This window comes from Mus caroli, unplaced genomic scaffold (assembly GCF_978045245.1).
Source record: "Mus caroli unplaced genomic scaffold, Mus_caroli_1 scaffold_19, whole genome shotgun sequence".
Taxonomy (NCBI): Eukaryota; Metazoa; Chordata; class Mammalia; order Rodentia; family Muridae; genus Mus; species Mus caroli.
In genome coordinates, this window is record NW_028227274.1 from 72,925,853 (window position 1) to 72,953,307 (window position 27,455).

The 27,455-nt window shown below is 48.1% G+C and overlaps 1 protein-coding gene across 3 annotated transcripts in view; it reads left to right on the forward strand.

Annotated features, from left to right (window-relative positions):
- Myo5b (myosin VB) overlaps positions 1-27,455 on the forward strand; it is a 314,278-nt gene that overhangs the window by 227,712 nt on the left and 59,111 nt on the right. For all 3 annotated transcript variants that reach the window (XM_085833555.1, XM_029472031.2, XM_021150180.3), the window contains exons 16-21: positions 485-582; positions 5,452-5,538; positions 17,878-17,989; positions 20,697-20,908; positions 23,135-23,291; positions 23,989-24,228. In XM_085833555.1, coding sequence (XP_085689681.1) covers positions 485-582; positions 5,452-5,538; positions 17,878-17,989; positions 20,697-20,908; positions 23,135-23,291; positions 23,989-24,228 — 906 coding nt within the window. The remainder of the gene's footprint in view (positions 1-484; positions 583-5,451; positions 5,539-17,877; positions 17,990-20,696; positions 20,909-23,134; positions 23,292-23,988; positions 24,229-27,455) is intronic.

Here is a 27,455-nt window from a genome sequence, read left to right on the forward strand (position 1 = left end):
CTCCAGGATGTCTCCAAAGACAAGGATCTGGTGGTCCCCTCTGCTTTAATTCCTGTGAGTTTGCTAATCTGGGACATTTCAGACAAACCTCATCCTTTCTGGGATGTTTAAGTGTAGGCATTACAACTGTGTTCCCCACATTCAGGGATAAGAGGCCGTGAGCATAGATCTCTCATCTCTTAGCATTCGTGGTCCAAATCATTGATTCTCCTAGCAATGAGAGTTAGGCACACTATGGAGCAGCTTTCCCCTGTTTACTTTGAAGAGCCCTAGTATTTTATTCATAGCAAGCTAAGATCGTCAGCTAGAATCTAACCCCTGGTCACTGAATGTCTTTCTTTCCCCGTCTTTCTGAATGAATCATAGTCATAATAGTGATTTCTGGTGTCACCACTAGCGAAGTAGTCACCAGCGTGTTAGTGTTTCTTCGCTGTGCATTCAACAGAATATTAAAAGTAACCAAGGTCTGGCTTTGCCCCTGCAGTTCCGCACTTCCCTAAACCTGCTTATGGAGACCCTGAATGCCACAACGCCACACTATGTCCGGTGCATCAAGCCCAACGATGAAAAGCTTCCCTTCCAGTAAGTGCCAGCTGGGTGGAGCCATGCCACCCTCCTTATCCAGCCGGGACAGAGAGGGCTCACACCAGCCTCCTTATCCAGCTGGGACAGGGAGGGCTCGGATCGCTGGCCTCTGCAGAGTCATACACCAATGGACCTGTCAGTCACTTCCAAAGTGGGCTGTGGCTGAACGCAGCCTTCTCTAGGCACACTGCTAGCTTACTCATGCCTCTTCCTCCACTCTTCTGGGGTATATAATCTTCTGCATTGTGTCTGCTGACATGTGAGTAGAGCTAAGGATGGGACAGATGCTGGAAGTAGGAATGGGAGGAGGGATGTGGCGAATCAATAGTTTATGTCAACATATACAGTGATACATATGAATAGTTGCATGTGCGTGTATACCTGTGCTGTGCATGCAGAGGCCAGAAAATCAACCTCAGGTACCACCCACACCATCTTTTAAGGTAGAGTCTTTCAGCTGGCATGGGGCTTGTTGCCAAGGCTACCTGAGCTCGCCAGTGAGCCCCAGAGATCTGCCTGTCTCATGTCTCCATTGCTGGGAATACAAGCACGCACCATGCCACATGGCTTTTTTATGTGGTTCTGGGCATTGAACTCACACAACGAATACAGGCAAACACTTTACTGCCCGTGTAATTTTCCAGTTTATAATAATAAGAGCAACAACATGTTTCAGCCATATAAATTGTTATCCTTTTCACTGACACTTCTCATGTATCATCTCCCCGTATTTTTTTGTTTTCAAAATTGAGATGTTGTAAAAGCGTAATTAATCTGACAAAGAGAGTGAAAGATTAGCTTGGAACTAACTCTGATTCTGAACTACAATTCGGGATCTGTCTGTCTGTCTGTCTCAGGCGATCTTTTGATCTCAGGCTCTCTCGTGATCTGTCTCTCTTATTCCAAGTTATTCCTATTCTTTCTCTTTCCCCTTTCTCATCCTACTTCCTCACCCTCAGCTGTGTGTGTGTGTGTGTGTGTGTGTGTGTGTGTGTGTGTGTGTATGTGTGTGTCAGGGGCAGGGGATGCTAGGCCTTGCAGAATCCCTGACATGTGCTGAGTACCAGTCTCTGAAGAATGAGCCACCAGGGCCACCGTTAGCTGGAGTGTAACAGGGAGCAAGTGCCGCCGCTCCTCTCCCAGGACCTGGGTGCTGTCTTGTGTACCAGGCTAAACAGCAAGGTTGATTTCTGACCTCTGCATACACAGCACACGTATGTATGCCCGTACAACTCTCCATATCACTGTACACTTTAACATAAACTATTGATTTGCAACTTCCCTCCTCCCATTCCTTCTCAGTGTCTCATCCTTAGTACCATTCACATGTGGGTCAGGTATTTTTGTTATAAAAGATCGTCCTGTGCATTATCACATCGTTAGACGTGTCATTGGCCTCTATCTGCCACATGCTAATAACATCTCCATCACTGTGACAACCAACATTTTTTACACATTACCAAGTGTTCCCTAGGGGGGCAGAATAGCCCCGTTAAGAGTCCTTACCCTAAATATTTTTTATAGCACTTCTCATATAAAAGTATTTTCTCTTGACATTTAGTCAAGAGACATCTGTCTTATTTCCTCATTATTAGACACTTGGCTATGACTGGTGGGATGGCATTAAGATATTGCCACCACCCTCCATCCCTGCTTAAGGAGCTGTATGTCACATATAAATGACACTTCCACAGAAATGGCCATCAACAGTTCTAGGGAAATATTATGGGCATAGGGAGGTCACGATGTGTCAGCTAGTAAAAGTGCATGCCCCAAGCCTGATGGCCTGTGTTTAGTCCCTGGGAACTCACCAAGTAGAATGGAAGAATTCACTTGGGAAAAATACTATGGAGACAGAAAGGCAAGAAAGTGATGAAGTGGCCCTCCTCTCCCCGGGAAGAAGTGGCAGGGTGCATGTCCATTTAGATTCCTTGGTAGAGGTGAGACTTGCTGACTAATTGGTCTCAGGGTCTTTTGCTGACGGTAGTGATGCTGTGGAGCCTGAGGAAGCGTAGAGCCCATGCAAGGCTGATAGAGTGGTGAGTGGAGCCACAGGAGAAGCAGAGCCAGGTGCTGCAGCCTTGGGCTCCTCCCTCTGCAGCCAGGCAGCTCTGGACTCTGCTGTCCCTGCACTGTTTGGGAACAAGAAAGCATAATTCTGGCTTTCAGCAGCTTAAACCTGTAACTGGTGGTGTTTTAAATATCCAGTTATGTATTGGTTGTCTTCCAAACCTAAGCCTAGTTTAATTAGAAAGCTGGTTTTTTCATTCCTTGTCACTTCACAGTGAAGCCCCATGGAGTCACCACTGGTGCAGAGATAAGATTAGAACCCTGAAGTATCTGGACTTCCCAATTCCCCAGACAAGGAGAGAGGATGCTGTATCTTCTTTGTCCAGTCTCGGTGCTTTTCTCTTGAAAGTTTTGTTCCATCTGTGATGATCATAGCTGTGTTTGGGTAGACGTTCTCCATACCCACTAAAGTCAGGGAGGGAAAGACAAGAGGTCATGGCCTGACGTGTTGTGTGATGTGCCTGATGTATGGTGTGTGATGCTGTTCATGGGGAGCTGGGGCCCAGCTGCATCCTTTCTCTTTCACACACGGATGACAGGTGGACTACTGCTAACTGGGGTGGGAAAGAGTGGGTAGGGTGTATTTTGCTGAAATCATGAAAGGAGAGGGTAAGGCTAAGCTAAGAATCAGTTGCCTCAGGTCATGTAGTGATACATAAGGTAGGAAGATCTTAAATTCTAGGCTGGCCTGAGCCAATGAGGCTCAAGGAGAATTATTTTCTGACAGACAAGAGAAGACTGCCCCATCTTCAGCCTATTCTCCCAGCATTCCATGCTGCCTTGAGATACTCACTCAGCAAGCCATGCTGTGGCCACCACACTGCCCAGTCCCGGAGCTGGGGTGTATAGTTATCAAAAGACTTGCTACAGGATGGGACAAGAGTGCTAAAGATGTGATCCCCTGAGAAAAAGAGTGGCCCCTTTTAAAAAGGAAGGCGGGGCTGGGCATAGAGACTCAGACCATTGAGCCCAGCACTTGAGAGGCAGAGGCAGGCAGACATCTCTTCATTCTAGGCAGTAGCCATGGTTGTAGTGGTTGGATACAGAGCCCTGGGACAAAGTCTCACATTTCTCTAACTCTGAAAACTCAGGAGTATGCATTCTTACTGACTGAAGAGAAACAGAGCCTGCACCCCAAAAGCCTTCCCAGGACCATGAGTGGCCACTAAATCCTAAGAGGTTCCTTGTGAGACCAGTCAAGGGTGGCCAGCCGGCATCCCAGAACTTTGCTTCATATCAAAGAGGACAAAATCACCTCCGGTGACAGGAAAAGGGTTCTAGTGAGGTGCTCCGTGTCCCCTTTGTCTTCTACACCTCTTACTGCAGAGCTTCTGTCCTCACAGAGGAAATTAAGTTATCAAGGAACCATTCTGATCAAGACCCTGTAAAATCCAACACTGCATTGTCTCTTGTGCACAGAATGTCATTAGAGTCCTGAGGCTCTCTCCTTTAGAGCTGGAGTGAGCAGGAAGAGGATTTGGAGAAGCCAGGTTTGAGGTGCAACAGAAAATAGGGGTGCTGCAAGCAGTATGAGGGAAGGAGGAGGTAAAAACAAGAACAGGCCTGAAGGAGTTTGTGGGGAGCCTCTCACCTAGGTCTACATGGAGTCAGAGCATGCCTGATTTGCTGTAGTAGCTTATAGTCACCAGTTCCTAGGAAGTGCACAGTGAAGGTAGGCAAGCCTGGGGTACCTTTTGTCAGATGCCATGGTTTGATTACTCCTGAGGGAGGCTTGTGTGGCAAACAGCATGAGAGAGTGGTGTGGGAAGGCCAAGGGCAGCTCACACAAAGAGGAGGAGAAAGTCTGTCACAGAGAGACTGGCTGAGGGTGGCCATCTCTAGGCCAGCTCCATCAGTGGAGTTCAGAATCCAGATGGACTGTGCAGCCATAAAAGCATTCCTGGGTTGTCAGGGAGATGATGCAGGGCACACCAGAGGTTTGTCCTGTGGGCTCATGCAGGTTCCCACCTCTCGTCACCCACTAGGGCAAGACAGCTGCCTACAGCCTCACTAGGGTTTCTGCCCAAACCACTGTGTTCTCCAGGATCCCAGGCTGTGAGCCTCGTGGGTCCTCAGACTTGTTCTTCTGTCTCCAGAATGCACGGAACAGAAGCAGCATAGCCACTGGCTTCAGTTGAGCCAGTCAGTTAGAAAGAAAGGGCGTGGACGTTCCTCAGCACTTCTCTGAGTGGGACAGTAATCTCAACAGATTCGAAAAGTGGCTAATTCTGGGTCCGTTTGGTTCCTAACAGGACTTCTGATCACGCAAATCTCCTGCTAGCTTTCCCTGGGATTTCCCTACAGCACTTCGCTGTGAATCTTACAGCACGCCTTGTGGTATTCTGCCACTGATCCCTGCCCCCTCCTCTGCTGTCCTTGCATCATACACAGGCCATTAGAAAGTCTGTGTGGAAGGAATTGCTCAGGGCAAGCTCTGCAGAATAGATAGGAATGAGGCTGGGAAGGTGGGTAGGGCTCGGGTGGGCAAGCGGGCAAAGGAAAGAATGAGATTAAGAACGCAGTCTCGAGACCTGCGGCTGCTGAAATGGCCGAAATGACTCTTCCTCCCTTTAGTCTGTGCTTTACCCTGACCTAGCTTGGTGGCAGCAGGTGTCTTATGCAGCAGGAGAGGAGCGCTTTCCTCTTATCTTCTCTCTTCTCTCTCTCCTCTCTCTTCTCTCTCTCTCTCTCTCTCTCTCTCTCTCTCACACACACACACACACACACACACACACACACACCCTCACCCTCTTATGTCCCGGCATCTCTTCATGATGTTTTTTTTTTACTTGGCAGCTTTGATCCCAAGAGAGCTGTACAGCAACTCCGAGCCTGCGGCGTGCTGGAGACCATTCGGATCAGTGCAGCAGGCTACCCATCCAGGTAACGTCACCAGCTGTTCCCTCCTCAGGCTGCTCCAGAGCAACCAAGGGTAGAGCCCCGTGAGCTATGGTAGGTGTTGTCAGGTGTTGTCAGTCTGAGACTGACCCTAACAAAAGCTCCTAAACCCCAAAGACCCAAACAGGGTGCTGACAGAAATGAGAATTTCAACTTGGCTTAAAAATAGAATCAACGGGGACATGCTTTGGGGAAGTATTTCAAATTAGCATCGATCCAGGCGATGAGCTAGCTGGAGTTCTTAACCTTATCCCTCATCTTCTCCCGAATTGTATTATGGCAAAATATGATAATGTAATATTTACTGTCTTTGCTGTTTCGAGTATACAGTTCAGTGGCATTAAGTATATTCAGATGTTTATACCCACTCCTTTGAGCTACCTCGGGAATCGGTTTAATCTTCCAAAACCAAAGCTCTCTACCCATTCAAGACAGCTGGCTGTTCTAGTCTGTCTTCCCTTAATGTAAGAAAATACCTGAATGAATAAAACACTCCGTACAGACTGTCTTCTCAAACTTCTCAAAATGCCTTCTGTAGGTCACAGTTAGCCCAAGGTTATGAAGGAAGGAGTAAGAGCACAGTCCAACAAGAAGTGGACATGTAGCTGGGGTTCCGTAGTGCCCTCAAGCCCAAGCCCAATTGGCCTAAAACATCTCCATCATTGTCCTCATTCCTGCCTGCCTTATTTCACTCCCTCCCAGCACTGCCGTTCTGGGACCAAGCTTCTAACACAGGAACCTTCAGGTACTAAACATACCAGGATACCAGGCTATAGTACAGCACTCCTATCCCCGCCCATGCCCCCCACCCCCACCCCGCAGCCACCCTTTCTATTTCTGTCTTTCAATTGGTCAACTCTAGATGCTTCATCTGTATGGAATTACATAGCACCTGTCCTCTTTGTGGCTGGTTTATTTTACTTAACATTATATCCTTAAGGTTGTATACTGTATGTAGCGTGTGATAGAATTTCCTTTCTGAGGAAGGATAGAGGGCCTTTGCATGTCTGTTATCATGATTCGCCTGTCTTCTCAGCTAGTGTTGGACCGCTTTAGCTTTCGACGTGACGTCATATCTATCACAGAAAACAACTTCTCTGAAACTTTCGTGGCGACTAGGGAGATGTTACTCAAGTATGAGTTCATATACCCAGCTCAAGATGTGTTGAGGGTGGGGGTGGGGTGGGGGGCACCAGAGATAGGCTGATATCTGAGGCTCAGAGGCCACTCTAGCCGTTTGGTGAGGCCCTGGTTCAGAGACCCAGTCTCTAACTGACATAAGAAAAGAAATAAGGTGGAGAGCAATGAAGAAAGACACCCACACACACATGTACACACGCATGTACACACACAAACAGGGTACATATCCCTCATGATCTGACCTATGTCATGGATATCCCACAGAACTATGCTACAGCCTGGAGAAGCCACACCAAGACTGTGACTCTCTTGTGGGTGCTTGCCTCAAATAGAGGAGGTTACTGCATCAGCTCTCATCCCAAAGTCACACTGCACACTAATAATGGTATGGAAACTAGGTGTCTTCCATAGTCAGCTAGGACTGGGCTGAGTACTGTGGCAGCCCTGGGGCCTGCCTGTCAGTATCCACTGCTCTGAGATAGCTCCCTTCAGACGTAAAAGGAGCCAGTGTTGGGGGAACACAGACCTCCCTCCTATCTGCACAGGGAACTTTCCCCTGAAGTGGAGGGATCAGTTTTATATACTGTGCCTAACTGTCCATGAGCAGCTTAACCATGAACACTTCCCACAAGTCCTGCCGGGAAGGGGAATTGCTGATAGAATCGGGGATTTGCACTTGACCTGGAAAGTGTGGGAATGGTTGCTAATCTGCAGCACCCAGGCTGCTTCTCAAGGTCAAGATGGGTTAGGCATCATTCAAGGTAATTACTGGAGCAGTGTGAAAGGCATTGCAACCACAGCTTCCCTTGAAAAGCAAGTGGTGGTGTCCTAGCGCCCCGTCTGATGTTTCTACCTGAAGGTCTGAACAGAAGTAGTTACAGACTCCACCTACTACACACACATACACATACATACATACATACACATGCACACACACACACACCACCTGCTACACACCACACACACACATACACACATACTACCTACTACATACACACTACCTGCTATACACACATACACACACCACCTGCTACACACACCCACCACCTGCTACACACACACACACCATCTGCTACACACACATGCACACCTGCTACACACATACATACATACATACATACATACATACACACCACCTGATACACACATACATACCACCCGATACACGCACACACACCACCTGATATACACACCACCTGATACACACACACATACCCTCCATCTCTTCTTGCAGTATCTGACATTGCCTTTTGATGGGTGGAATAGGATTTTGATTGGCAGGGTAGGACTCAAGCCTGGCATTGACCATTGCTGTTCCCATCATCTCTGCTGCCTTTCAGTGCCTGTCACAGGCCCTGGGTTCAGATCTGACAGCTTCATTATAGCTGAAGACCTGGAGGGTAACCTGAGGGTGCTCCCAAGCTACGTTTTTAGGGGCACCGCTCTCCTGGCCCTGATGAGCTCCTAGGTCACGTCACTTCACGAAGAGCATCCTTAGTGCACCCATTATTAGTCGGCTGTTCTCAGAATCGTGTGCTGTGACCCATTAGTGACCAGTGCGTGGGTTGAAAGGGCTGTGACCAGATCGTTCTAGAAAAAAATTGGGTTGGAATTGTACTAGAACAGTTTGTGGAAGAAAGGATATTATGGCATGACCACATCTCTCTGTTATGGGTAGAAAAGACATACTATAGTCTAACATGTGTCACAGTGAGGCCCACAGAAGGACGTGGGCTGCTGAGTCACCAGGCAGCAAGTGAGTTTGTTCTAGAATCAGTGCCCTTCTGCTTGGACTATGTTATTGCTTAGCAGTCAATCAAGTGTCACCCCCTCCAAAGGCTTGTCATAGCCTATAGCCACTTCTGTACGGGTATAAATATCTGAGAGAGCAGGGGAGAAATTTCTGTTTTCTTCCTGTGAAATCCCTGTGAGTATGTGGCCTCAAGAAAGCAACCTGGAATTCTCTAAACTCTCCAGGCAACTGAAAAGGTTAGTTTGCAAGTTGTATAAAAAGGCTTGGTGGTGTTGCTCAGTGGCAATGTGTTTGCCTTGCATGTACAAGGCCTTGGGTTCAATCTCAAGCACCAAACACACACACACACACACACACACACACACACACACACACACACACACGCACACACGAATTAAGTTATTGCATAAGAAGCTTAGGGAGGTGGGTACTCAACAGTCAAGCCTATGCAGTGTAGTGACTGAAGGTGAACAGACAAACCGAAGGTGTTCATCTCTATGGTTAACTTATCATTAGTCAGACATCTTGTGAAATGGTACAATAGGATTGTGTCAAGCGATGAAGAAGACACAGGAAAACCATGTGACAATGAGATAGTCTAGGACAGATGGGACCTAGCAGGGAGGACTTGTCTGCATATAAAGGGAACTACCTCCTTCATCAGGAACTCTAACTGAATTATTTCATGGTAGGAGAAGAGACTTGCAGAAAGCATCACTCCAAAAGTGTCTCCTTAGACATCAGGAAGAGGATGGATATGGCCAACATGGTTAACTGTATTCCCTACACAGTCACCACACCTCAGATTCACTGGCTGGGATTTCACAGAGCCTTGCCATGTGAAGTCACAGTGACAGAGTCCCACTGCATCCCACACAGCCTTGCCGTGTGAGGTCACAGTGACAGAGTGACCACTGCATTCCCACACAGCCTTGCTGTATGAAGTCACAGTGACAGAGTGACCACTGCATTCCCACACAGCCTTGCTGTGTGAGGTCACAGTGTCCACTGAATTCCCACAGGCTTTGCTCTTGCAGCACAGTTTCAAAGGTGGGAGAAAGGCAGATTTATTTCTGGGCTCCTGTGAGAGTTTTATGCAGAATGAGACCAACCTTTTGCCTCCATAGGATCATCCTCTCCCCTAGTCTTCTCCATACCTCTCTATGGAGCCTCCAGACCTGTGTGACACCTGAACCACCAAGAGCTCAAAGCTAGAAGACACAAGCCTGGGGCAGTTAGGAACAATCCACACACAGGTGCAAGGATGTGGTATAAGCGAGGGAGACGCTGTGGCCTCTCGGAGGAGTGAGACTTGAGCTGGGCCTTGAAGAGCAAGGGACTGTTACTCCATCGGTGGCAAATGAGTAGAGTACTTCTCGGCCAACTTTGTGCCTTCTTACACCTGCTAGGCAGTCATAGCAAGCTCATATTCTCGGTGGACCCTAAGTCTCATCCAGGCAGCAGAGAGGATCCGTGCATGCCAAGTCTTCAGCTCCACACTGAGTGCCATCTACTGTTCTGCCCACCTGGCTGCAGGTGCCGTTGGCCGGGTTGATGTGCCACAACTTGCTGGCTGCTTAGAGCATACCTGGTAGACATCTTTTTCCATGGCCTGTTCATTTCAGGGCTTTTCCCAGCAGGTAATTGCAAGTGTCTCTGCACCTTTTCTCTGTGAAAGTACAGGTATCCTAGAAAGTACATGGAAGAAAGGATGTGTTTCTGGTGTTGTGGGAACTATTGCAAAAAGTTGTGGCTTAAGTGCATGGGCTTAGATCCAACGCATGCTTCCTGTGTCCCACTTGTGTTTGTTGCCTAAACACATTTTGCAAGAGGGTCCAAGAGAGGTTTCCTTCCCACCTTACCATTGGAAATGTTAAACTAGAGAAAGCACCACTTTGGTGAGTGTTGAGATGGAGTTGTATCACCTCTTCTATTGCCTGTGAATTTTATTCCCTTCCATCCTCTTGTCAATACAAACTTCAGCATCTAATATGCCGTATGAGCAGCCATTCTGTTGACCTGACCTGGGGAGACCTTCACAGGACCACAGGGACTTGAGCAGCTTGTGCTTCACCTCCCCAGCCACCAAGAATGTACACAGAGGAGTGGTTCCCCTTATATTTGCTTGCCAAGTAACTGAACATGTGTGCAGAGCATTGCCCAAGGCTCTGTCAGTGGGCTCCTATGATTCAGGAAATTCCAGCTTATAACACCTTCCTGCATTTCTCCTGAGTCATACACACACACACACACACACACACACACACACACACACACACACACACGAGAGAGAGAGAGAGAGAGAGAGAGAGAGAGAGAGAGAGAGAGAGAGAGAGAGCTCAGTCCAGTATTACAGAGATCTGTGACCACTCTTCCATGGAGTTGCTTCCCAAAGGCTCAAGCCTTTCCGATAGTTCTTCCTTCCAGCCCACCCCATGCCTTGAAAGTAATTCTTTCTCCTATTTGAAATGAAGACATAACAGGTACTCCCAAATGTCCCAAATCTAACCAGCGAGAACAAGCACACCATGGCCAGCCAGCAGCAGTGTTCTCCCACTCTCCCAAGGACTTGTAGGTACCTGTCTACTTTTTATCTGCCCTAAGAATTACAGCTCTCTGGGAGGCTGGCTTATAATGAAAATGTATGGCTCAATTTGAAACACTATGCAGTAGCTAAGAAACATGCTCATTGTGCAGAGCATAAAGAAAGATGATGAATGGGCTGTCTGGGCAAGCAGCTCCCCAGCAGCTCCCTGCTTCCCTGGCGCTGGCTTGCTCTCTCTCTCTCTCTCTCTCTCTCTCTCTCTCTCTCTCTCTCTCTCTCAACTTTGTAACTGAAAGAACTGTGCTCGATCACTGGCAACTTTGTAACTGAAAGAACTGGGAGGCAAATACTTTTCGGTCAAAGCAGATGTGGGAGGGCTCCTCAAACATATAGTGTTTGTATAAAAAGAGCTAAACCCAAACTGGATGAACTTAGTTCTCATCCTACTCTTGAAAGCACAGTACTTTTTTATTTTGAGACAGGATCTCACTTGGCAGCCCAGACTGGCCTTGGACCCATGCAGAGCCAAAGCTGGACTCAAACACGCAGCAATCCTCCTGCCTTAGCCTTCTAAGGGCTGAGCCTACAGGAATGTGCCACAGTGAGTGGTATTTACTGAAAAGACTTCCTGCTTTCCCAACACTACCTCCCCCAACCCATGTGGGAGAAAATGGTTTAGAATCATAGAATTAAATGGACGCCATGGCAACCGCCTCCTCACCTCCTAGCTTATCTCATCTGAAGTAGTCATGTGGTCACTCACTGCCTTTGCTCTGAGATTTCAAGAGTATGTAAAGCAGAACTTAGGCTGGAGTGGTGTGGTTTCTTGTCTCTGGCTGCCATGTGGGTACTGGGAATTGAACTTGAGATCTTTGGAAGTACAGTGGGAATTGAACGCAGGACCCTTGGAAATGCAGTGTATTCTCTTGACCACTGAGCCCTCTCTCCAGCCCTTAGGTTTTTACTTGTTAACACGTATGAATGCTGCTATGAACATGTCTGTGCATGCTCTTTTGTTTTGCTTTCAGTCAGGGCTGCACTATAGAGCCCAGGTTGGCCACGGGCTTACAGTCCTCTTATCTCTACCTCCTAAGTCCTGGGACTGCAGGTGTGTGCCACACGCTTAGCCATGTACACGTTTAAATGCAGACATTTACTTCCATGTTTAGTCATTATATAGCTGTCAGTGGAGTTACTGGATCTTACGGTTTCTCTGGTTAACCCCTTGAACCTGTCATACTGTCCCCACAGCAGTTAACGTTTTACAGTCACCAGCAGTAGACAAGGAGCCCGTATCCACACACCGTCATTAAAATGTATTTGTACGTTTCCTATCCTAACCTCCTGGGGGTGTGAAGCGGTCCCTCACTGTCATTTAGATTTGTCTTTCCCTGATGGTTCCTGGTGTTCAGTCTCCTTTCACGGGTTTTAGGTCCTCTGTGTGAATTCTCTGGAGCAATGTGTGGCCAGGCCATCTGAGCATTTCTGAATTATGTTATTTGCCTGTTGTTGAGTTATGGGAATGATTTGTTTGTGATAAGAGACCACTACCAGCCGTGTGCAAATATTGTCTCCAATTCTATGATCAGTCTTCATATTTTCTTGATCACATTCTTTTAAATGCAAAGACTTCTAACTTTAATGGAGTCAACGTTATCTGTTTTGATTCTTTGGCTGTTTGCACTTTAGGAAGTAGATCTAAAAAATCGTTGTCCAATCCAAAGCTAGGAAGGTTGGTATTAAGGTTTTCTTCTAAGTGTTTCACGACTTTAAGTAAACCATTTTGCATTAGCATCTGGGTGGTGTGAGCTAGGGGATCCAGCTGCACTGTTTGTGTATGGATAGACTCTTACCTCAGCACCATTTCCTGAACAGGTCATGACTACTCTAGAGGTTAGCAAGATAGGTGGTGTCACTTATATTTTATGGATGAGGAAACAATCTCAGAAAAACTGATTGAATCAGATCCTCCGAGATGGAAACAATTAAGGATGTGTCTGCCCTTGTAGTAGCTGAAAGCGTAGGTTACCCTTCTAATCTTGCCCTGAGAACCCTAAAGGATTCTTCACCATTTTCTAAGGGACTCTTGAGACTATGGACCATGGCGTCTTTGGGGCAACTTCTTTGTGATCTGATATCACAGAGCTTGACTTAGGACATCATCTAAAAGTCTTACTTATGGAGTTGTATAAACCAGAGGGGTTTATACAACCAAACCAAATAGCCTCATGAGGAAACAGATTCAAAAGGGGAGAGACCCAAAGTTGTGTGTCTGTGCCAGCCCATCTCGTCTGTTCACCCCAGTTGACTGATGACCTTGCAGATGGACATTCTTCCACAGAATGGCCTCACATAGTGACAGTTAAATCCACTGTGAGACTCCAGATAGGAACTTGGTCAGCCAAGACAACACTTGAGGCAACATTCACAGCAGCCACATGATCCCTCCACGTCTCACACCAACTCACTCTACAAAGGCATTTTTCCAGACTAAAGGCTCTGATGAGTGTTTGCCTAGCCTGAAAGCAGTCGCAGCCCTGAGCTTGTCCCACACGCCCAACTATGACTGTTTGGCCAGACCAGAGTGCAGGTGAAGGAGGCCATTTCTGAAATGGAAGCATGATACTGGAGTGTAGCATGCCCGGCAAAGCACATAGCATACAAATTGAAATCCAGGGAGAAAGTTGGAGCTAAGGAACTGGGAGAAGCCTACCTCCAGAGTGGCTAGGGCACCATAAAGCCCTGTCAGGAGCTGGCATAGTCTTTCTTCAGCTATAGATAGGATGAATGCTTTGCAGCATACTGAGTGAGAGAAGATATGTCAGGGTCAGTTGACAGGGAAGGGTCCACACAGTTTAGATGCCAGCCATGAATGCTTGTTAAGGCCTTCTGAACCAAAACTATTGTATATTCGATAGCAGATGCTCTTGCAGATATTGAGAGCCTTTTGTTGTTGTTCTGGGTCTCAGTGAATGAGGGAGTGTTGATGGCCCAAAGTTGCAGTCCGCCCTGTGTTGTATGGGATTCTCCTACACTGCAAAATTAACACCCTAAGCCCACAGCTCCCCTTTTAAGAGATACCGGTAGAAAAGGTTTAACTGGGAGAGTCCAACCATTTGAATGGCCAGTAAAATACTATTCAACTAATCTAAGCAACTGGCTATAAAGACACCACACTAAGAGATTTGGAGGTAAAGGGTTGAAGTGTCTGAGAGAAACAATGGTTAAAGAAGGCTGGAGACTAGCAAAAGGGGCATCCACAGTTAACAGACCTGCACAGACAGGTCTCAGAGCTTTGGGACCCTGGATAGACTCGGGAGCACAAAGGACAGAGTCTACACAGCAAAATCTAAGCCAGTCTGTGGTCTTACTGAGCTGTCTCCCTCTATGTTGATACAGTTACATTGAACACATGTTCAAATATGTCCTGTTAAATTCTCCTTCGACAAAAAGAACCAAATGCTCTTTTTATTTTCACTTTGCAGCATTGCCCATTTCAGGCAAGGAGACTTTTCTGTGAGGGCTTTCTCTCTAGGGACATAAAGGTCCATGGAGAACCCATGTTGATTCTGGATTCTGGTCACTAATGTAACTATAGGCCTTCTGACGCCGAGACCTAAGAGCAGACTCACTTCCCTTATTCTGTCTCCTGGAGGAATGAGTTCCTTCCCAAGGCCAGGGACTCTTCTCAGCAGCTCTCTTTCCCAGCTTCACTCTGCTACCCTCTCTATCTCCTTGTGCAGATGTAGTTCAAAGTATGTTTGCAAGTTGAAAAAAACAAAAGGACTGGTTGCCTTGAGCAGGGAGGAACGTATTGGGGGGTTCTCCCAACACTCCTCTGATGGCTCCTTGGCCATGAAAGCCCAGGTACTTTTATGAGATGGGTGACTGTTTTTGTAGACAGAGGGGATAAGACATCCAGCCAGCCTTAAGTCACAGTGATGGTCAGGGTTGGAGCCAAGGTTCCTGTGCTCTGAGCTCGTTACAAACTGGATTCGACATCCTTGCAGTCACATCTCCCCACCCCTCATAGTCTCCTAGAATTGTAGATCTGTCAGCACTGAGAGATTTTCAAGTTAGAAACATTTAAGGCTCTCAGCCTGGCTAAATGCTGCCTTAATGATTTCCCAGCAAAACTGCAAACTCCCCAAGACAAATAAGTACACAAATAACCATGATGCAGAATTTGAGAAGTGCCCTTCAAGAGTGGTGGGGAGGAAGTGCCCAGACGCCTAAGGGAAAGAAAGCACACACCAAACCCCAACACTCTGAAGTACACGTGTCAGTGGTGGGGAGTGGTATGGGGGAGGGGGGACATGGAGACCTAGACTCCAGGAAGCTCTCTTTCACAGGCACTGTTTCACTGGGTTCTTAGCCAAGCTCACCCTTCTCTAGGTAGACATATCAGAGCCAGGGCAGAGAGTGCCCAACAGTTAGCTAGTAAACAAAATGCACATCCGGTTTACATTTAGCATTTCCATCTGTAAGGTAGGTTAGAGATGGCAGGTATGCACAGCTGGGCGGTGGGAATGTTTCTGTTCAGTGAATGGAATGTAGAGGGCAAGGGGACTCCTTTCCTAGTCTCAAGACCACGTCCTCAGGGTCTCTAGATAATCTATGCCTTCCCTCCTTAAGAGAGTCAAAACCAATGCCAGTTAAAAACCAAGAGATGTAAAACAAAATAGATTAGTGATTTCCAAGGTCTGGCAGAACTGCTCGGGGTATGAGAGTCCTTTTTGTGGTTGTGAACATGTTCTGGGATTCAATACTGGGGCTAGTTTCACAATTTCACAAAACACTAAAGGTTATTTTAACTGTATACTTCAAGGAGGGAGGGTTTGGGCCTGAAGCTATGACTCAGTGTCTACGAGCACCGGCTGCTCTTCCAAAAGGTCCAGGATTGACTTTCAGCATTCAGATGGCATCCCACAACCAGTTATAACTCTAGGTCCAGGAGGATCCAATGCCCTCTTCTGACCTCCGCAGGCACCAGACACATGTGTGGTGCACAGACATACATGCAGACAAAATACACATAAAAAAATCATAAAAGGATAAATGTATATCACATGACATCTCAAAAGCTTCTGCTTGTTAGAAAGGAACAGATGCTCGCCCGTAATCCAGCATTTGGGAGGTGAAGGCAGAGAAGATTCAGAGCTCAAGGCCATCCTTAGCTTCATGGTAGCTTAGAAGCCAGCCTGGGGTACAGGAAATCCTTTCTCAAAAAGGAAAGGAACTGTCTAGCCAACTGTGCCATAGAGGGAGACATACAGATAAATAGAAGTGCCCTTTGGTTATTTCCGCTCTGTTTCCCTCCAACGCTTAGCTGCTGTTGAAGCCGAGGGGCTCTGCTGGTGGTGGGGGGGTCACTTTGAGTGCACTATGCCTCCCACCTTGAAGGTTCCTGGAACCCCGTAGCATTTCTTTCACTGAAACTTCTAAAGGACCCTCTGAGGCCAAAGAGTCCCAGGAAAAGGGACACAGCCTGTTCACTCCCCACTAGCACCTGAGCAGGTTGGTCTGAAGTAGCTAGACAGTTGCTAGGCAAGGCCACCAATGAGAGGAGATGGCAGCTGACTCACCTCAGTGACACACCTGAAGATAATTGAACAAAGTTCCAGGAGCCTGTCCCTAGAGACTGGTGTGCAAGCCCTCCTGACGTCTCTAAAGGGACAAGCCAGCCTCACTCTGCACTGGCCTTTGAGAGACGGGGGTGAGCTGTACTGACCTCCTGATCAACTAAGGCTATACCTCCCAGCCACCTTGGATGGGGGCTCATGCTGACGCTGCCACTACATGAGGAGGTCATGCATTTCCGAATCAGGAGGTGAAGTAGTGATGGATGTGAGCCAAGGCAGATCTTCCTCAGGAGACTGCGTTTGTTTATATGAAATCAGTCTCAGATGCCAGGGGTAAGGTGAGGCTCTGTAAAGATTACCAAAACATAGCCAAGAATTCTGCCCTGTGTGGGCAGTGGGTTAGAGATCTCTTCCGTTATGTGGAGATGAGGGACATCTTTTCAGGGGGATTATATTATCCCAATTAAGAGAAAAATATTGGAGAGAGAAACCACCACTACGGCTTCTTAAGCCATTGGTAGCAATCCTGTAACTGGATGTGGGAGTTACAGGGCAGTTTGATGCTGTGCCCATTTAGCAGATTAATAGCAACAGGTTCACCTCTGGAACCTATGAGCACCCCAACCTTAGGTTCTTGGCCAGATCTCCAGGACTGGGCATGTGTTTCCTTTGGTAGAGCAGACCTTAAATCTGATCAGAAAGCAGGTACTCATTGACATTCAGGCCACTATTGTATCTGTGGGCACATTGTATTTCTTTATCAGTAAATGTTATCAGTAAATGTTTGGTTTGTGTACCTATTTTACATGCCCATGTCCTTGAGATCAGTAAAAATGTATCTTGTGAAAAGGATTCTGGGGTAGAAAACGTCTAAGATGACCTGCTCCTCTCTCTTCCACATTAAGAGCAGTGATCTAAGGTCATGATGGAGACACTACCATTGTCTTCTGCATTTAGAAATGTGTTTACAAAGATCACTGAGTTAAAGACAAAAACCAAGCCACGCGGACAAAGCTGTGTCTAGGTAAGGTGCCCAGCTTCTTCCGTGGTGGCAGCAGAGGACAGGGCTCAGTAGGTGTGAAAAGAAAGATGGAGACCCTGGCTCTGTGAAAGATGCCTCCCGAACACACAATTTACCCACCCCAACTTCAGGAATGCTGACACACTGGGGTTCCAAGTAGGGTATGGAAAGGACAGAATTCCCCTGAGACTGGCTGGAAGCTCCTGCAATAACTGTGCACAATAGCCTCGACTCCGTGAGACTGCATCCGAGGTCACCTGATCCATCTTGGTTTTTCCTCCAGGTGGACCTACCATGACTTCTTCAACCGGTATCGGGTGTTGATGAAGAAGAGAGAGCTCGCCAACACCGACAAGAAGAATATCTGCAAGTCTGTCCTGGAGAGTCTCATCAAGGTGATCTAGCCATAGGAGGGCACGGACCAAAAGCCCCAATGGTAGAGGATGAGGTGGAGGCTACCTACAGCTCTGGCTTCATCACTTCAAAACTACCAGAGATGTTAAGCCATTTCCTACAACAGAGACTGCGATAAAACAATCCCCTCCCCTCCCTATAGCATTCTCTCTGCCTTGCCACATCTCAACACATAGGGAGCACAGATCCCTGGGGTGTGTAAGGAAGCAACCCCTGGCAGTGGTGGCAGCTGCTGTGGCTGCTGCCCATCCCAGCATCTCTGGCCTCCCAGAGCTGAAGTACCGCGTGGAGGTCTGATCTGTAGCCAGCCTTGGCTTGTTATAAATAAAGCAACAGATATTCTCAGGCCTTTGGAAAAAAAATTGTTTTAAATGAAGCAACCTAAAAATCACATTTTGAGCCTGAAAAATTAAAAACCCAGAACCACGAGGGGCAAACCCTTAAATATTTCAGTACTTCCTGAGAGTCGCAGAGGTACAGCCGAGTGTAATGATCTGTGTCTCCATAAAATGTTAAATCATAGAAAATATCTTTCAGAAGGTGATAAAAATTAAACATGTTTTTGCAAACTAACCGGCTAGGACAGTGCTTAGAGAGTATCCGTGTAGTTGATTGAAGATTATGCTTGGTCGATGGGACTCTGGTTAACCATGGTTTTGTTGTGGTTCACCCATCAACATACATGCTTTGACACCTCATTTATTATGGGTTAAGAAAATGTGTTCAAGCTCAGCTGAGCTCAGTTACTATGTAGCACTGGGAGTTTCTTCCTTGTGGGTGTCATGGCTGGCCTCATGGTATCTATTCCCCCAGCCCTAGGAGTGGCTTCCACATCTACCTGACCTCCTTTCACTTTGTCCAGGGCCAAGGTTCACTGTTACCTGGTTATTAGCAGAACCTTCTTCCATCCACAGACAAGGAAAATGATGTGCAGGAAGTGGCTGTAAATTGCTCAGGGTTTCACAGGCAGCTAATGCACAGGGCCTACTTACGTGAGGTGATTAGTTAGGGCCACTGTGCACAGCTCTCTGTCCTGGAGATAGACTGCTCACTTGTGCTTCAGTCAAGACTTCCCGAGAGATACTGCATTTCTTCCTCATTCTCTCCCAATCCTTAGGCCGTGCCTTCCAGAATCAACATTCTGAGTGAGTAGGACTTTGGCTGAGTCCCAGGTTAACCTTGAAGACTACATCCCTGGTCCCTCACTCACCAGAGGGTTCTGTATACTTAGGAATAGAATGGTCAGAGGAGACGTGGGGAGCAACAGGGCTTAGCCCCTTTCTGTAAGGATAGACTGTTTTGTTGGTAGAAACTTCATTCAGCTATGTCTGAAGGCTTGATAAACCAGTATAGCTAATAAGAGACAAGATGGGTGTTCTGGTAGAGTCTCCCCCTCGGGGACTTTCAGAATGCTTTTCTGCCCTTAACATCGTGTGCCCTATCCTGTAGTCTCTGAGTAGACACTGAGTTCCTTCTCTGCTCTAGTCAGGAATATCCAGAGGGAAAAGTATTAAATGCCCCGCACGCTTGACTGCAGAAAGCATTTTCTCAACCAAGGTTCCTCTATCCAAGTAACTCCACTTTGTGTCAAGCTGACAAAAACCAGCCACCATGTGACAGAACTCTCTCCTTCCTACCTGTGGCCTTCATGCCAGCACACATTGCTTAGGTGACAGTTATTTACAAAGAAGTCTCAGCCATCAATGGTTTGCTCTTGTCCACAGGTACCCTGCCGGGTCATGTCTCTTTGTTGGGGTGAACACAAAGAGGGCAACTAGCTCTAATGTTATAATTAGGACCGTGGTTATATGTTTGGGGGACGTTCATAGTGGGGTTTTATCTGCATGTTACTTGCAGTTTGTAATTATATGTACATTTCTGTGACCACTTCAGTAACTGTCCAATGTTTACTAGACCAAGTTATTGCTTCCACAAAGGCCCTGAACCCATTTCGTTCCCCAGCTCACAAAACCTATGTTGTCTGTTTCCTTCCCATACCCACCTTCAATTCCCTGCATGTAGTCCCCTCCTGACTCTTGGAACCACAGGACAGGGGCCTCTGCTCTGCTCTGTTCTCACCTTCAGTGCCCCTCCCCCCTTGGTTCACACAGATCTTTGCCCACCAGCATAGACATAACTGCCTAAACCAGTGGTTCTCAACCTGTGGGCCATGACCCCTCTAGGGGGTCACACATCAGATATCCTGGATATCAGATATTTACATTGTGATTTATAACAGCAGCAAAATTGCAGTTATGAAGTAGCAGTGAAATAACTTTGCAGTTGGTGGTCACCACAACTTGAGGAACGGTATCAAAGGGTTGCAGCATTAGGACGGTTGAAGACCACTGGCCTAGAGCATCCTTTTTGAATATTACCTATTTGATTTTCTTGCTAATCCTTCCCACTCCTTAAGATAGAGTCTCCTGTTTACTTTTCTATCTGCCCTCCCTATGCTATTGGACTTTTGAGGGCAAGTATCTTTTTAACGGCAATATTCTGGGGCCATGCCTGTCTCCTCATGAAGATTCAAGTCTGCTTTATGAATATTGAGAATCTAGGCATATCTACTAAACAGGAGGCAGAGGGTACACTTGCGATCTGGCAAGTACTTCTGCCTTGGAAGGAAAGAGTAGTAGTCTATGCACAGTTCACTAACCAGCCAATCTCCCTCCCAACCTTGTAAAGGACCCAGACAAGTTCCAGTTTGGCCGCACCAAGATCTTCTTCCGAGCCGGCCAGGTGGCCTACCTGGAGAAGCTTCGGGCAGACAAGTTCCGGGAAGCCACTATCATGATCCAGAAGTCGGTCAGGGGCTGGCTGCAGAGAGTGAAGTACCGTAGGCTGAGGGCAGCGACCTTATCCCTGCAGAGGTTCTGCCGGGGATACCTAGCCCGCAGGTGAGCCATGATGGGGTACATCTGGAGTCAGAAGGAAGGGGAGGGGAGGGGAGGGCCTTTGTCTGGAGTTACAGTGCTTCCTCTTGGGCCTATCTGTTCTTAAATTGTTCCCAGTGGCTGTGTCCATCCCTGTATTGCCCTTCTTGCTTCCGGGAGCAGATCTAGCTCATGTGTCTCATGATATCCCAGTCTACCTCCAGTCCACCAACACTAAACCTGGGACATTCTGTCTGATTTGGGGACAGATCAGCCACTTCTCCTTTACCTGTACCCCAAGGTAAAATGATGTCCTTTAGGAAGAACGAGATGCATCTAGTGAACGCCTAACTTTGCATTTAATCTCATTATTTACACTAGAATTTCAAATTCCCTTGAATTCCAGTTGGTGCTGGAAAGGTATGGGGAAGCCCTTCTATGAATTACTCTGTACTGACCCAGCAAAGAATGAGTATATGCCTCGTCTGGCCATAGCAGCTACTGTGCAATAGGGCCAGCCAGGCCCCCTCCCTATCCAATGCCACACACAGGGAGCTACTGTCACCACTCTGCCCAGATGATGGCCCATGGCTGGTGAATGGCAGGGTGGCAAAGCCCATCTCCATTGAGGGGTGAGTAAGAAGATGTCACCACCTCCTAAGCCTTTCCACTGGTTTTCAGATTGAGACCCCACCTGCCTCACCACAGGGCTCTCTCCTTTTGTCCTTGGAGAAACGATGGAAATGACCATGAAATCTTGTGGCTCAGAGCCAGTTTCCCAAGTGGTTGCTCAACCCCAGCTCCACGAGAGAAAGAGAGAGAGAGAGAGAGAGAGATACAGAGAGAGAGAGAGAGAGAGAGATACACAGACCCCAGCGCTAAGTCTCGTATAGGCTTGTTTTGCATGGTAAAGATGGAGGTGGCACCCTTGCCCACAGGCTCCCTCACCCCAGGCCGCCAACTCGCACACAGCCAGTGATGGCTCACGCTGCGCCACCTCTGTACTGTTGAGACAAGCTCCAGTGTAGCTGCTGTGGACATGAGAGGACAGTGGGATCAACTCTGAGTGGCTCCTTGCAATCCCTGCCCATGAATTCCACCATCAGCACCCGGCCCTCACTGGGGAGGCCACCAACATGGGCTTCCTGGTGGTGACCATGCAACAACATGCTGCATTCTCCCTGCAGGGAGTGTGTGATCCATGGCCAAAGCCTTGTGTGAAGAAAGGACAGAGATAGACTAGGGCACCCTGAACCTCAGCATGTAGATACTGGCTGGCACTGGGGGAGTGGGGCAGGGGGAGCACTTCCTTTCCCAGGGCTGTGCTAAGTGATTTCTTAGGCCCTCTCCACCAGTTGGCATTCTGATCCTCTCCTGAGTCTTTGCAATAAGTTCGGTGGGAGGGGTAGGAAGTAACCATCTGGCTCTCTCTTACTGAGGTGGGCGGACAAGTGCAAGATTGGGAAGTTAATGGGAAATGAGAAAACCGCAAGGGCTCATTGCTGGCTTGTTGGGTTTTGGTTTGGTTTTTGTTTGTTTTGTTTTTGGGTTTTTTTTTTTTTTTGGTTGTTTTTGTTGTTTGTTTGTTTTGGTTCAGCAAACACTTGCTCTATTCTAGCACCACCAGGTTCTAAACTAGCAGGGTGTTTGAAGTATCTTTAAGCTTGTAGAGATGGGGGGGGGGGGTTGTGGGGGGGGGGGACAGGCCAGCAATGTGATCCCTTAAGAATGGAAGATACTGACTAGGCTGCAGAGATGGCTCAACAGTTAAGACCACTGGCTTTTCTTTCAGAGGACCTGAATTCTATTCCCAACACCCACATGGCAGCTCACACCTGTCTATAACTCCACTTCTGAGGCTTCTGACACCCTCACATGAACATACATGCAGGCAAAACACCAATACACATAAAATTTTAACAAAAGAACGGGAGATGCTCCGGGTACCATCAGAGGGTGCCTGATACAAGGAGTAGCTGGGTATGAGGGCCAGATCCAGTCTGAGGCTGACACTGGTGGAAAGACCTGTGAGAACACAAGGGGAAAAACTGACTTTGCTGTTTTTGAACCCAGATATCAAGCATTCAAGGCATTGGTGCATTTGGGAAAGGTGACATGAGTCAGTCCAGTGGGTTGGGGGGTACAGGGGGTCCAACTAGGGCCACAGAGGGAAGGGCTCACTCTGTGACTTGCTCAACAGATGAGCTTCCTTCCCCTGAGGCCACCTGTGCTCCTTCCCCACTACTCCAGGCTGGCCGAGCACTTGAGGAGAACCCGGGCCGCCATCGTGTTCCAGAAGCAGTACCGCATGCTGAAGGCCCGCCGAGCCTACTGCAGGGTCTGCAGGGCTGCCGTCATCATCCAGTCCTTCACACGGGCCATGTTTGTGCGCAGGAACTACCGTCAGGTGAGTAGCTGCCATGGGCATCTCACTTCACCTTCCAGTCCCTTGCCCCAGGGCCACTGCCTCTTTCTAGTGAGGTAACTATTAGGCTTCCCGGCACTTTAAGTTTCTTAGACTATGGTTCCTTCTGTCTTAGTGTTTCATTGCTGTGAGGAGACACCATAACCAAGGCAACTCTTAAAAGCGAACAGAGGTTTAGTCCATTGTCATCATGGTGGGAAGCATGGTGGTCTGTAGGTAGTCATGGTGCTGGAGAAGCTGAGAGTTCTATATCCTGATCTGCAGGCAGCACAAGGGGACTGTGTGCTATGAGCATATAAGAGACCTCAAAACCTGCCCCCACCATGACATACTTCCTCTAACAAGGTCACACTTACTCTAACAAGGCCACACCCCCTAATAGTGCCACGCCAAGCAAGCATTCACACACACAAGTCTACGGGGGCCATTCCTATTCAAACCACATCTATCTAATAAATAAAGGTAGAAACAAGAGTTTGTCAGCTACTCTCCTGTGTACACATGGTCTACAGAACCTAGCTAAAACTTTCCATCAAATCCTTGGATGTTACAGGCCACATATGCGTGGTCTCCTAAACCCAAGGCCAGGCCAGCTTTCAAACCCCCGTAGTTACAGAAGCTGTACCTGTCCCCATCCTGCAGAGCAAACCCACAGGCTATGTGTGCTCATCCTCACCAGGTCCTCATGGAGCACAAAGCCACCATCATCCAGAAGTATGCCCGGGGCTGGATGGCACGGAGACGTTTTCTGCGGCAGCGGGATGCAGCCATTGTCATCCAGTGTGCCTTCCGGAGGCTCAAGGCCAGGCAGGAGCTGAAGGCCCTCAAGATCGAGGCCCGCTCGGCAGAGCATCTGAAACGCCTCAACGTGGGCATGGAGAACAAAGTCGTCCAGCTACAGCGGAAGATTGATGACCAGGTCAGTGGTAGGCATCTCCTACATGGGTGTCGAGGCTTGGGGATACTGGGACATGCTTGAGACAGACCCCCAAGCTTTCTCAGGGAGCTGCAGGTACCAGAGACCTCGGGCATTGCACAGTCAGTAGGAATAGTTACTGAACGTAGTCACTGAATAGTGTCACTCCCCAACAAAGGCAGCATGCCCCAATCTTCAGGATCTACAAATGTGCTCTCTCACACACAAGGAGCTTTGCAAGAGTGCATATGTTAGGGGTGTCTGGATGGGAGGGTGGCCTTAGGCTGTCCAGGTGGACCCCATGGGATCATAGCGTGCTCACGAGAGAAAGCTGCAGACGGGATCTGGGAGCAGGATGTAGAGCCACAGGCTCCAGTATCCAGGCCACCTTTGGGAGCTACAGATAACAGTGGGAGGTTCTCCCTGGAGTCTCTAAACAACCACAGTCCTGCTGGCCACCTTTAGAAGTTCCTTCCAGAGCTGCAGAATAGTTGCTTACATTGTTCTGAGCCACCAGCTTCAAGGTACTTTTTAATGGAGCAATAAGAAATTGATAGATTCATCCAGAGTCCTGAGGCCCTGCCTCTCCAGAGGCTTCACACCGTGTTTCCCTCTTTGTTTATGACGGTCCCCATGAGGTAAATGTTGGCATCCTGTCTGATATGACATTGGTATTGCATTGATTACGTTTTTTAACTCTGTCTGCACTGGCTACCTTCGCACGTCAACCAGCTAGATGAGCAGTGTGTCGATGCCCACTGTGGATGGAGTTCTGTGAGAGGATCTGAGGCAAGCATAGGATACTGGCTTCTTTGAGGTCGTGTAGACTCAGGAGAGAAAGGATGAAGGCGCACATGGTGTGGATGTGAGGAATAGAAAAACCTGGCAGTGGGGGACCAGCCATAGCAATGGGGGACTGGCCATAGCAATAGGGGGCCAGCTGTGGCAGTGGGGGACTGGCCATGGCAGTGGAGGATCAGCCATGACAGTGGGGGACCAGCCATGGAAGTGGGAGAGCAGCAGTGGCAGTGGGGGACACTTGATCTTAATGTACTCATGCTATAGTAGGCATTTTTGGAATTTCTCATAACCTGAGGGCAGGAAAAATAGGTGAGTCATTTTGTTTTGCTTTTGTTTTTATTGGTATTATTTTTAAAGATAGACTTTCATGTAGTCCAGGCTAGCCTCAAACTCCATTTATGGCCAAAAATGACTTTGAACCTCTGACTCTACCTCCCGAATGCTGGAAGCACAGTGGTGGACTACCAGGATCAGTTTTATCCCCTGCTAGGGCTCAACCCTGCTTCATGTCACAGGGCAAGCATCCTGCCAACTGAGTCACATTTCCAGTACAATGAACCAGTTTTGGGCTAAGCTAGCTGTCCTACACATGAGCCCCTGTGTGGAGATAGCTGACAATGGGGCACTTTGCTTTCCTGTTCTGGGCAGAGACCAGGCTCGTGGAAGAGCCAGTGCCCTGGGTGTGTGTTCTCTGGGAGTTACTCAGAGTGTTGGCTTGGATGCTGTCTTAGTTAGGGTTACTATTGCTGTGATGAAACGCAATGACCAAAAGTAAGTCAGGAAGGGAAGGGTTTATTTGGCTTAGACTTCGACATCACAGTTCATCATCAAAGGAAGCCAGACCAGAAATTCAAACAGGGCAGGAAGTTGGATGCAGGGGCTGATGTAGAGGCCATGGAGGGGTGCTGCTTACTGGCTTGCTCCCCATGGCTTGATCAGCCTGTTCTCGTATAGAACCCAGGACCAACCAGCCCAGGGACAGCACCACCATGATAGTACCACCCATTGGTCTTCTTCCCCGCTGATCACTAATTGAGAAAATGCCCTACAGCTGGATCTCATGTAGGCATTTCCTCAACTGAGGCTCCTTCCTCTCTGGTGATTCTTGTGTCAAGCTTATACACAAAACCAGCCGGTACAAATGCTCAGTATAAAAAGACAGCCCTCCCAGTGTGAGCTGAGGATGCTCACTTCCTACCCTGGTCAGCCTGTGGTGACCCAGCAAGTCAAGGAGGCAGTGACCAGAGAGAGGTCTGTGAAAACACAAAGCACCACGGTGTCCCCTGTTTCTGTCAGGACTGTCAGTGCCAGTGACCACTGAGTCACTTTTCTAGACACAGTGTGGCCAGAGGACAAGGCGACTAAAGCCACTGTCCCCACTAGGGAGGAGCATCTGTGTACCCAGGCCACCCTGGGCCCTGGTTTCAGATAGTGCTCAGTATTGGCCTTGCTGGTGTGTGAGGTCAACTCCGGAGGATAAAAATAACACAGTATTTCCCACCCCACGTGCTTGAACGTCGGAGAGAAGCAGATTTGAAAGGCCTATTTTTAAATAAAGCTCTCTCGCCTTAAGCTTTCTGCTCGGCAAACATTTGTGAGCAGTGGCAGATGCTGTCACCCTGGGCAAGGCTCCCTGTATACAGCAGGTAATCAGGGGACATGTGAGATCTTTCTCACACTGATTCCCATGAGGTTTTCATGCCAGGCACTGTACCCATGCCTTAACCCACTGATCTTCACCACGCCTATGGGATAAGTATTGCTATCATCTCCATTTTAAACATGAGTGCACTTAAGGGCACAGAGGGGATAAGTAACCAACCAAAGGATACACAGCCAGGAAAAAGCCTGGCTGAGATTGAAGCTGCTTTCAGGGAGGCTTTGCCACCTCTGGCTGGGTTTCCAGATCATTCCCAGTGAGAAGCTCTTGGGACATGTGAGAAATGCTCTTCAGTCCAAACAGAGGCGCTCCCGTCAGTTTGAGGTCATTCTCATAAAAAGTCTCATATTGTCGGGGCTGGTGAGCCTTGTGTGGCACCTGTGGTGGCAGAAGCATGGGCACATAACACTGTGTGCACACATGTGCACACATGATGGCAGAGACATGACACACATGACCATGGGCACTGGAGATCCCTTGATAGGCAGATCAGCTATTGGGAAATAAGTTGGGTGTCTTTTCCCCTGCAATTCCTAGATCAATCTAGGCAACTGCTCTCTTCAGTCGTTAAGCCACAAAGGAAGATGTACATGGCCTGAGAAACCAGAGATAAATATCCCAAGTCACTTCTCAGAATAGCATGACATGGGAGGCAGTGTCTCAGTCATAGGAGTCTGGTGAGATTATTCCCACTACCATGGGAAGGAAAGTAAAAGGCAAAACCAGGGAAGATGTGCACCCCAAGTTCATGTCTTAAGGCTGAAGACCC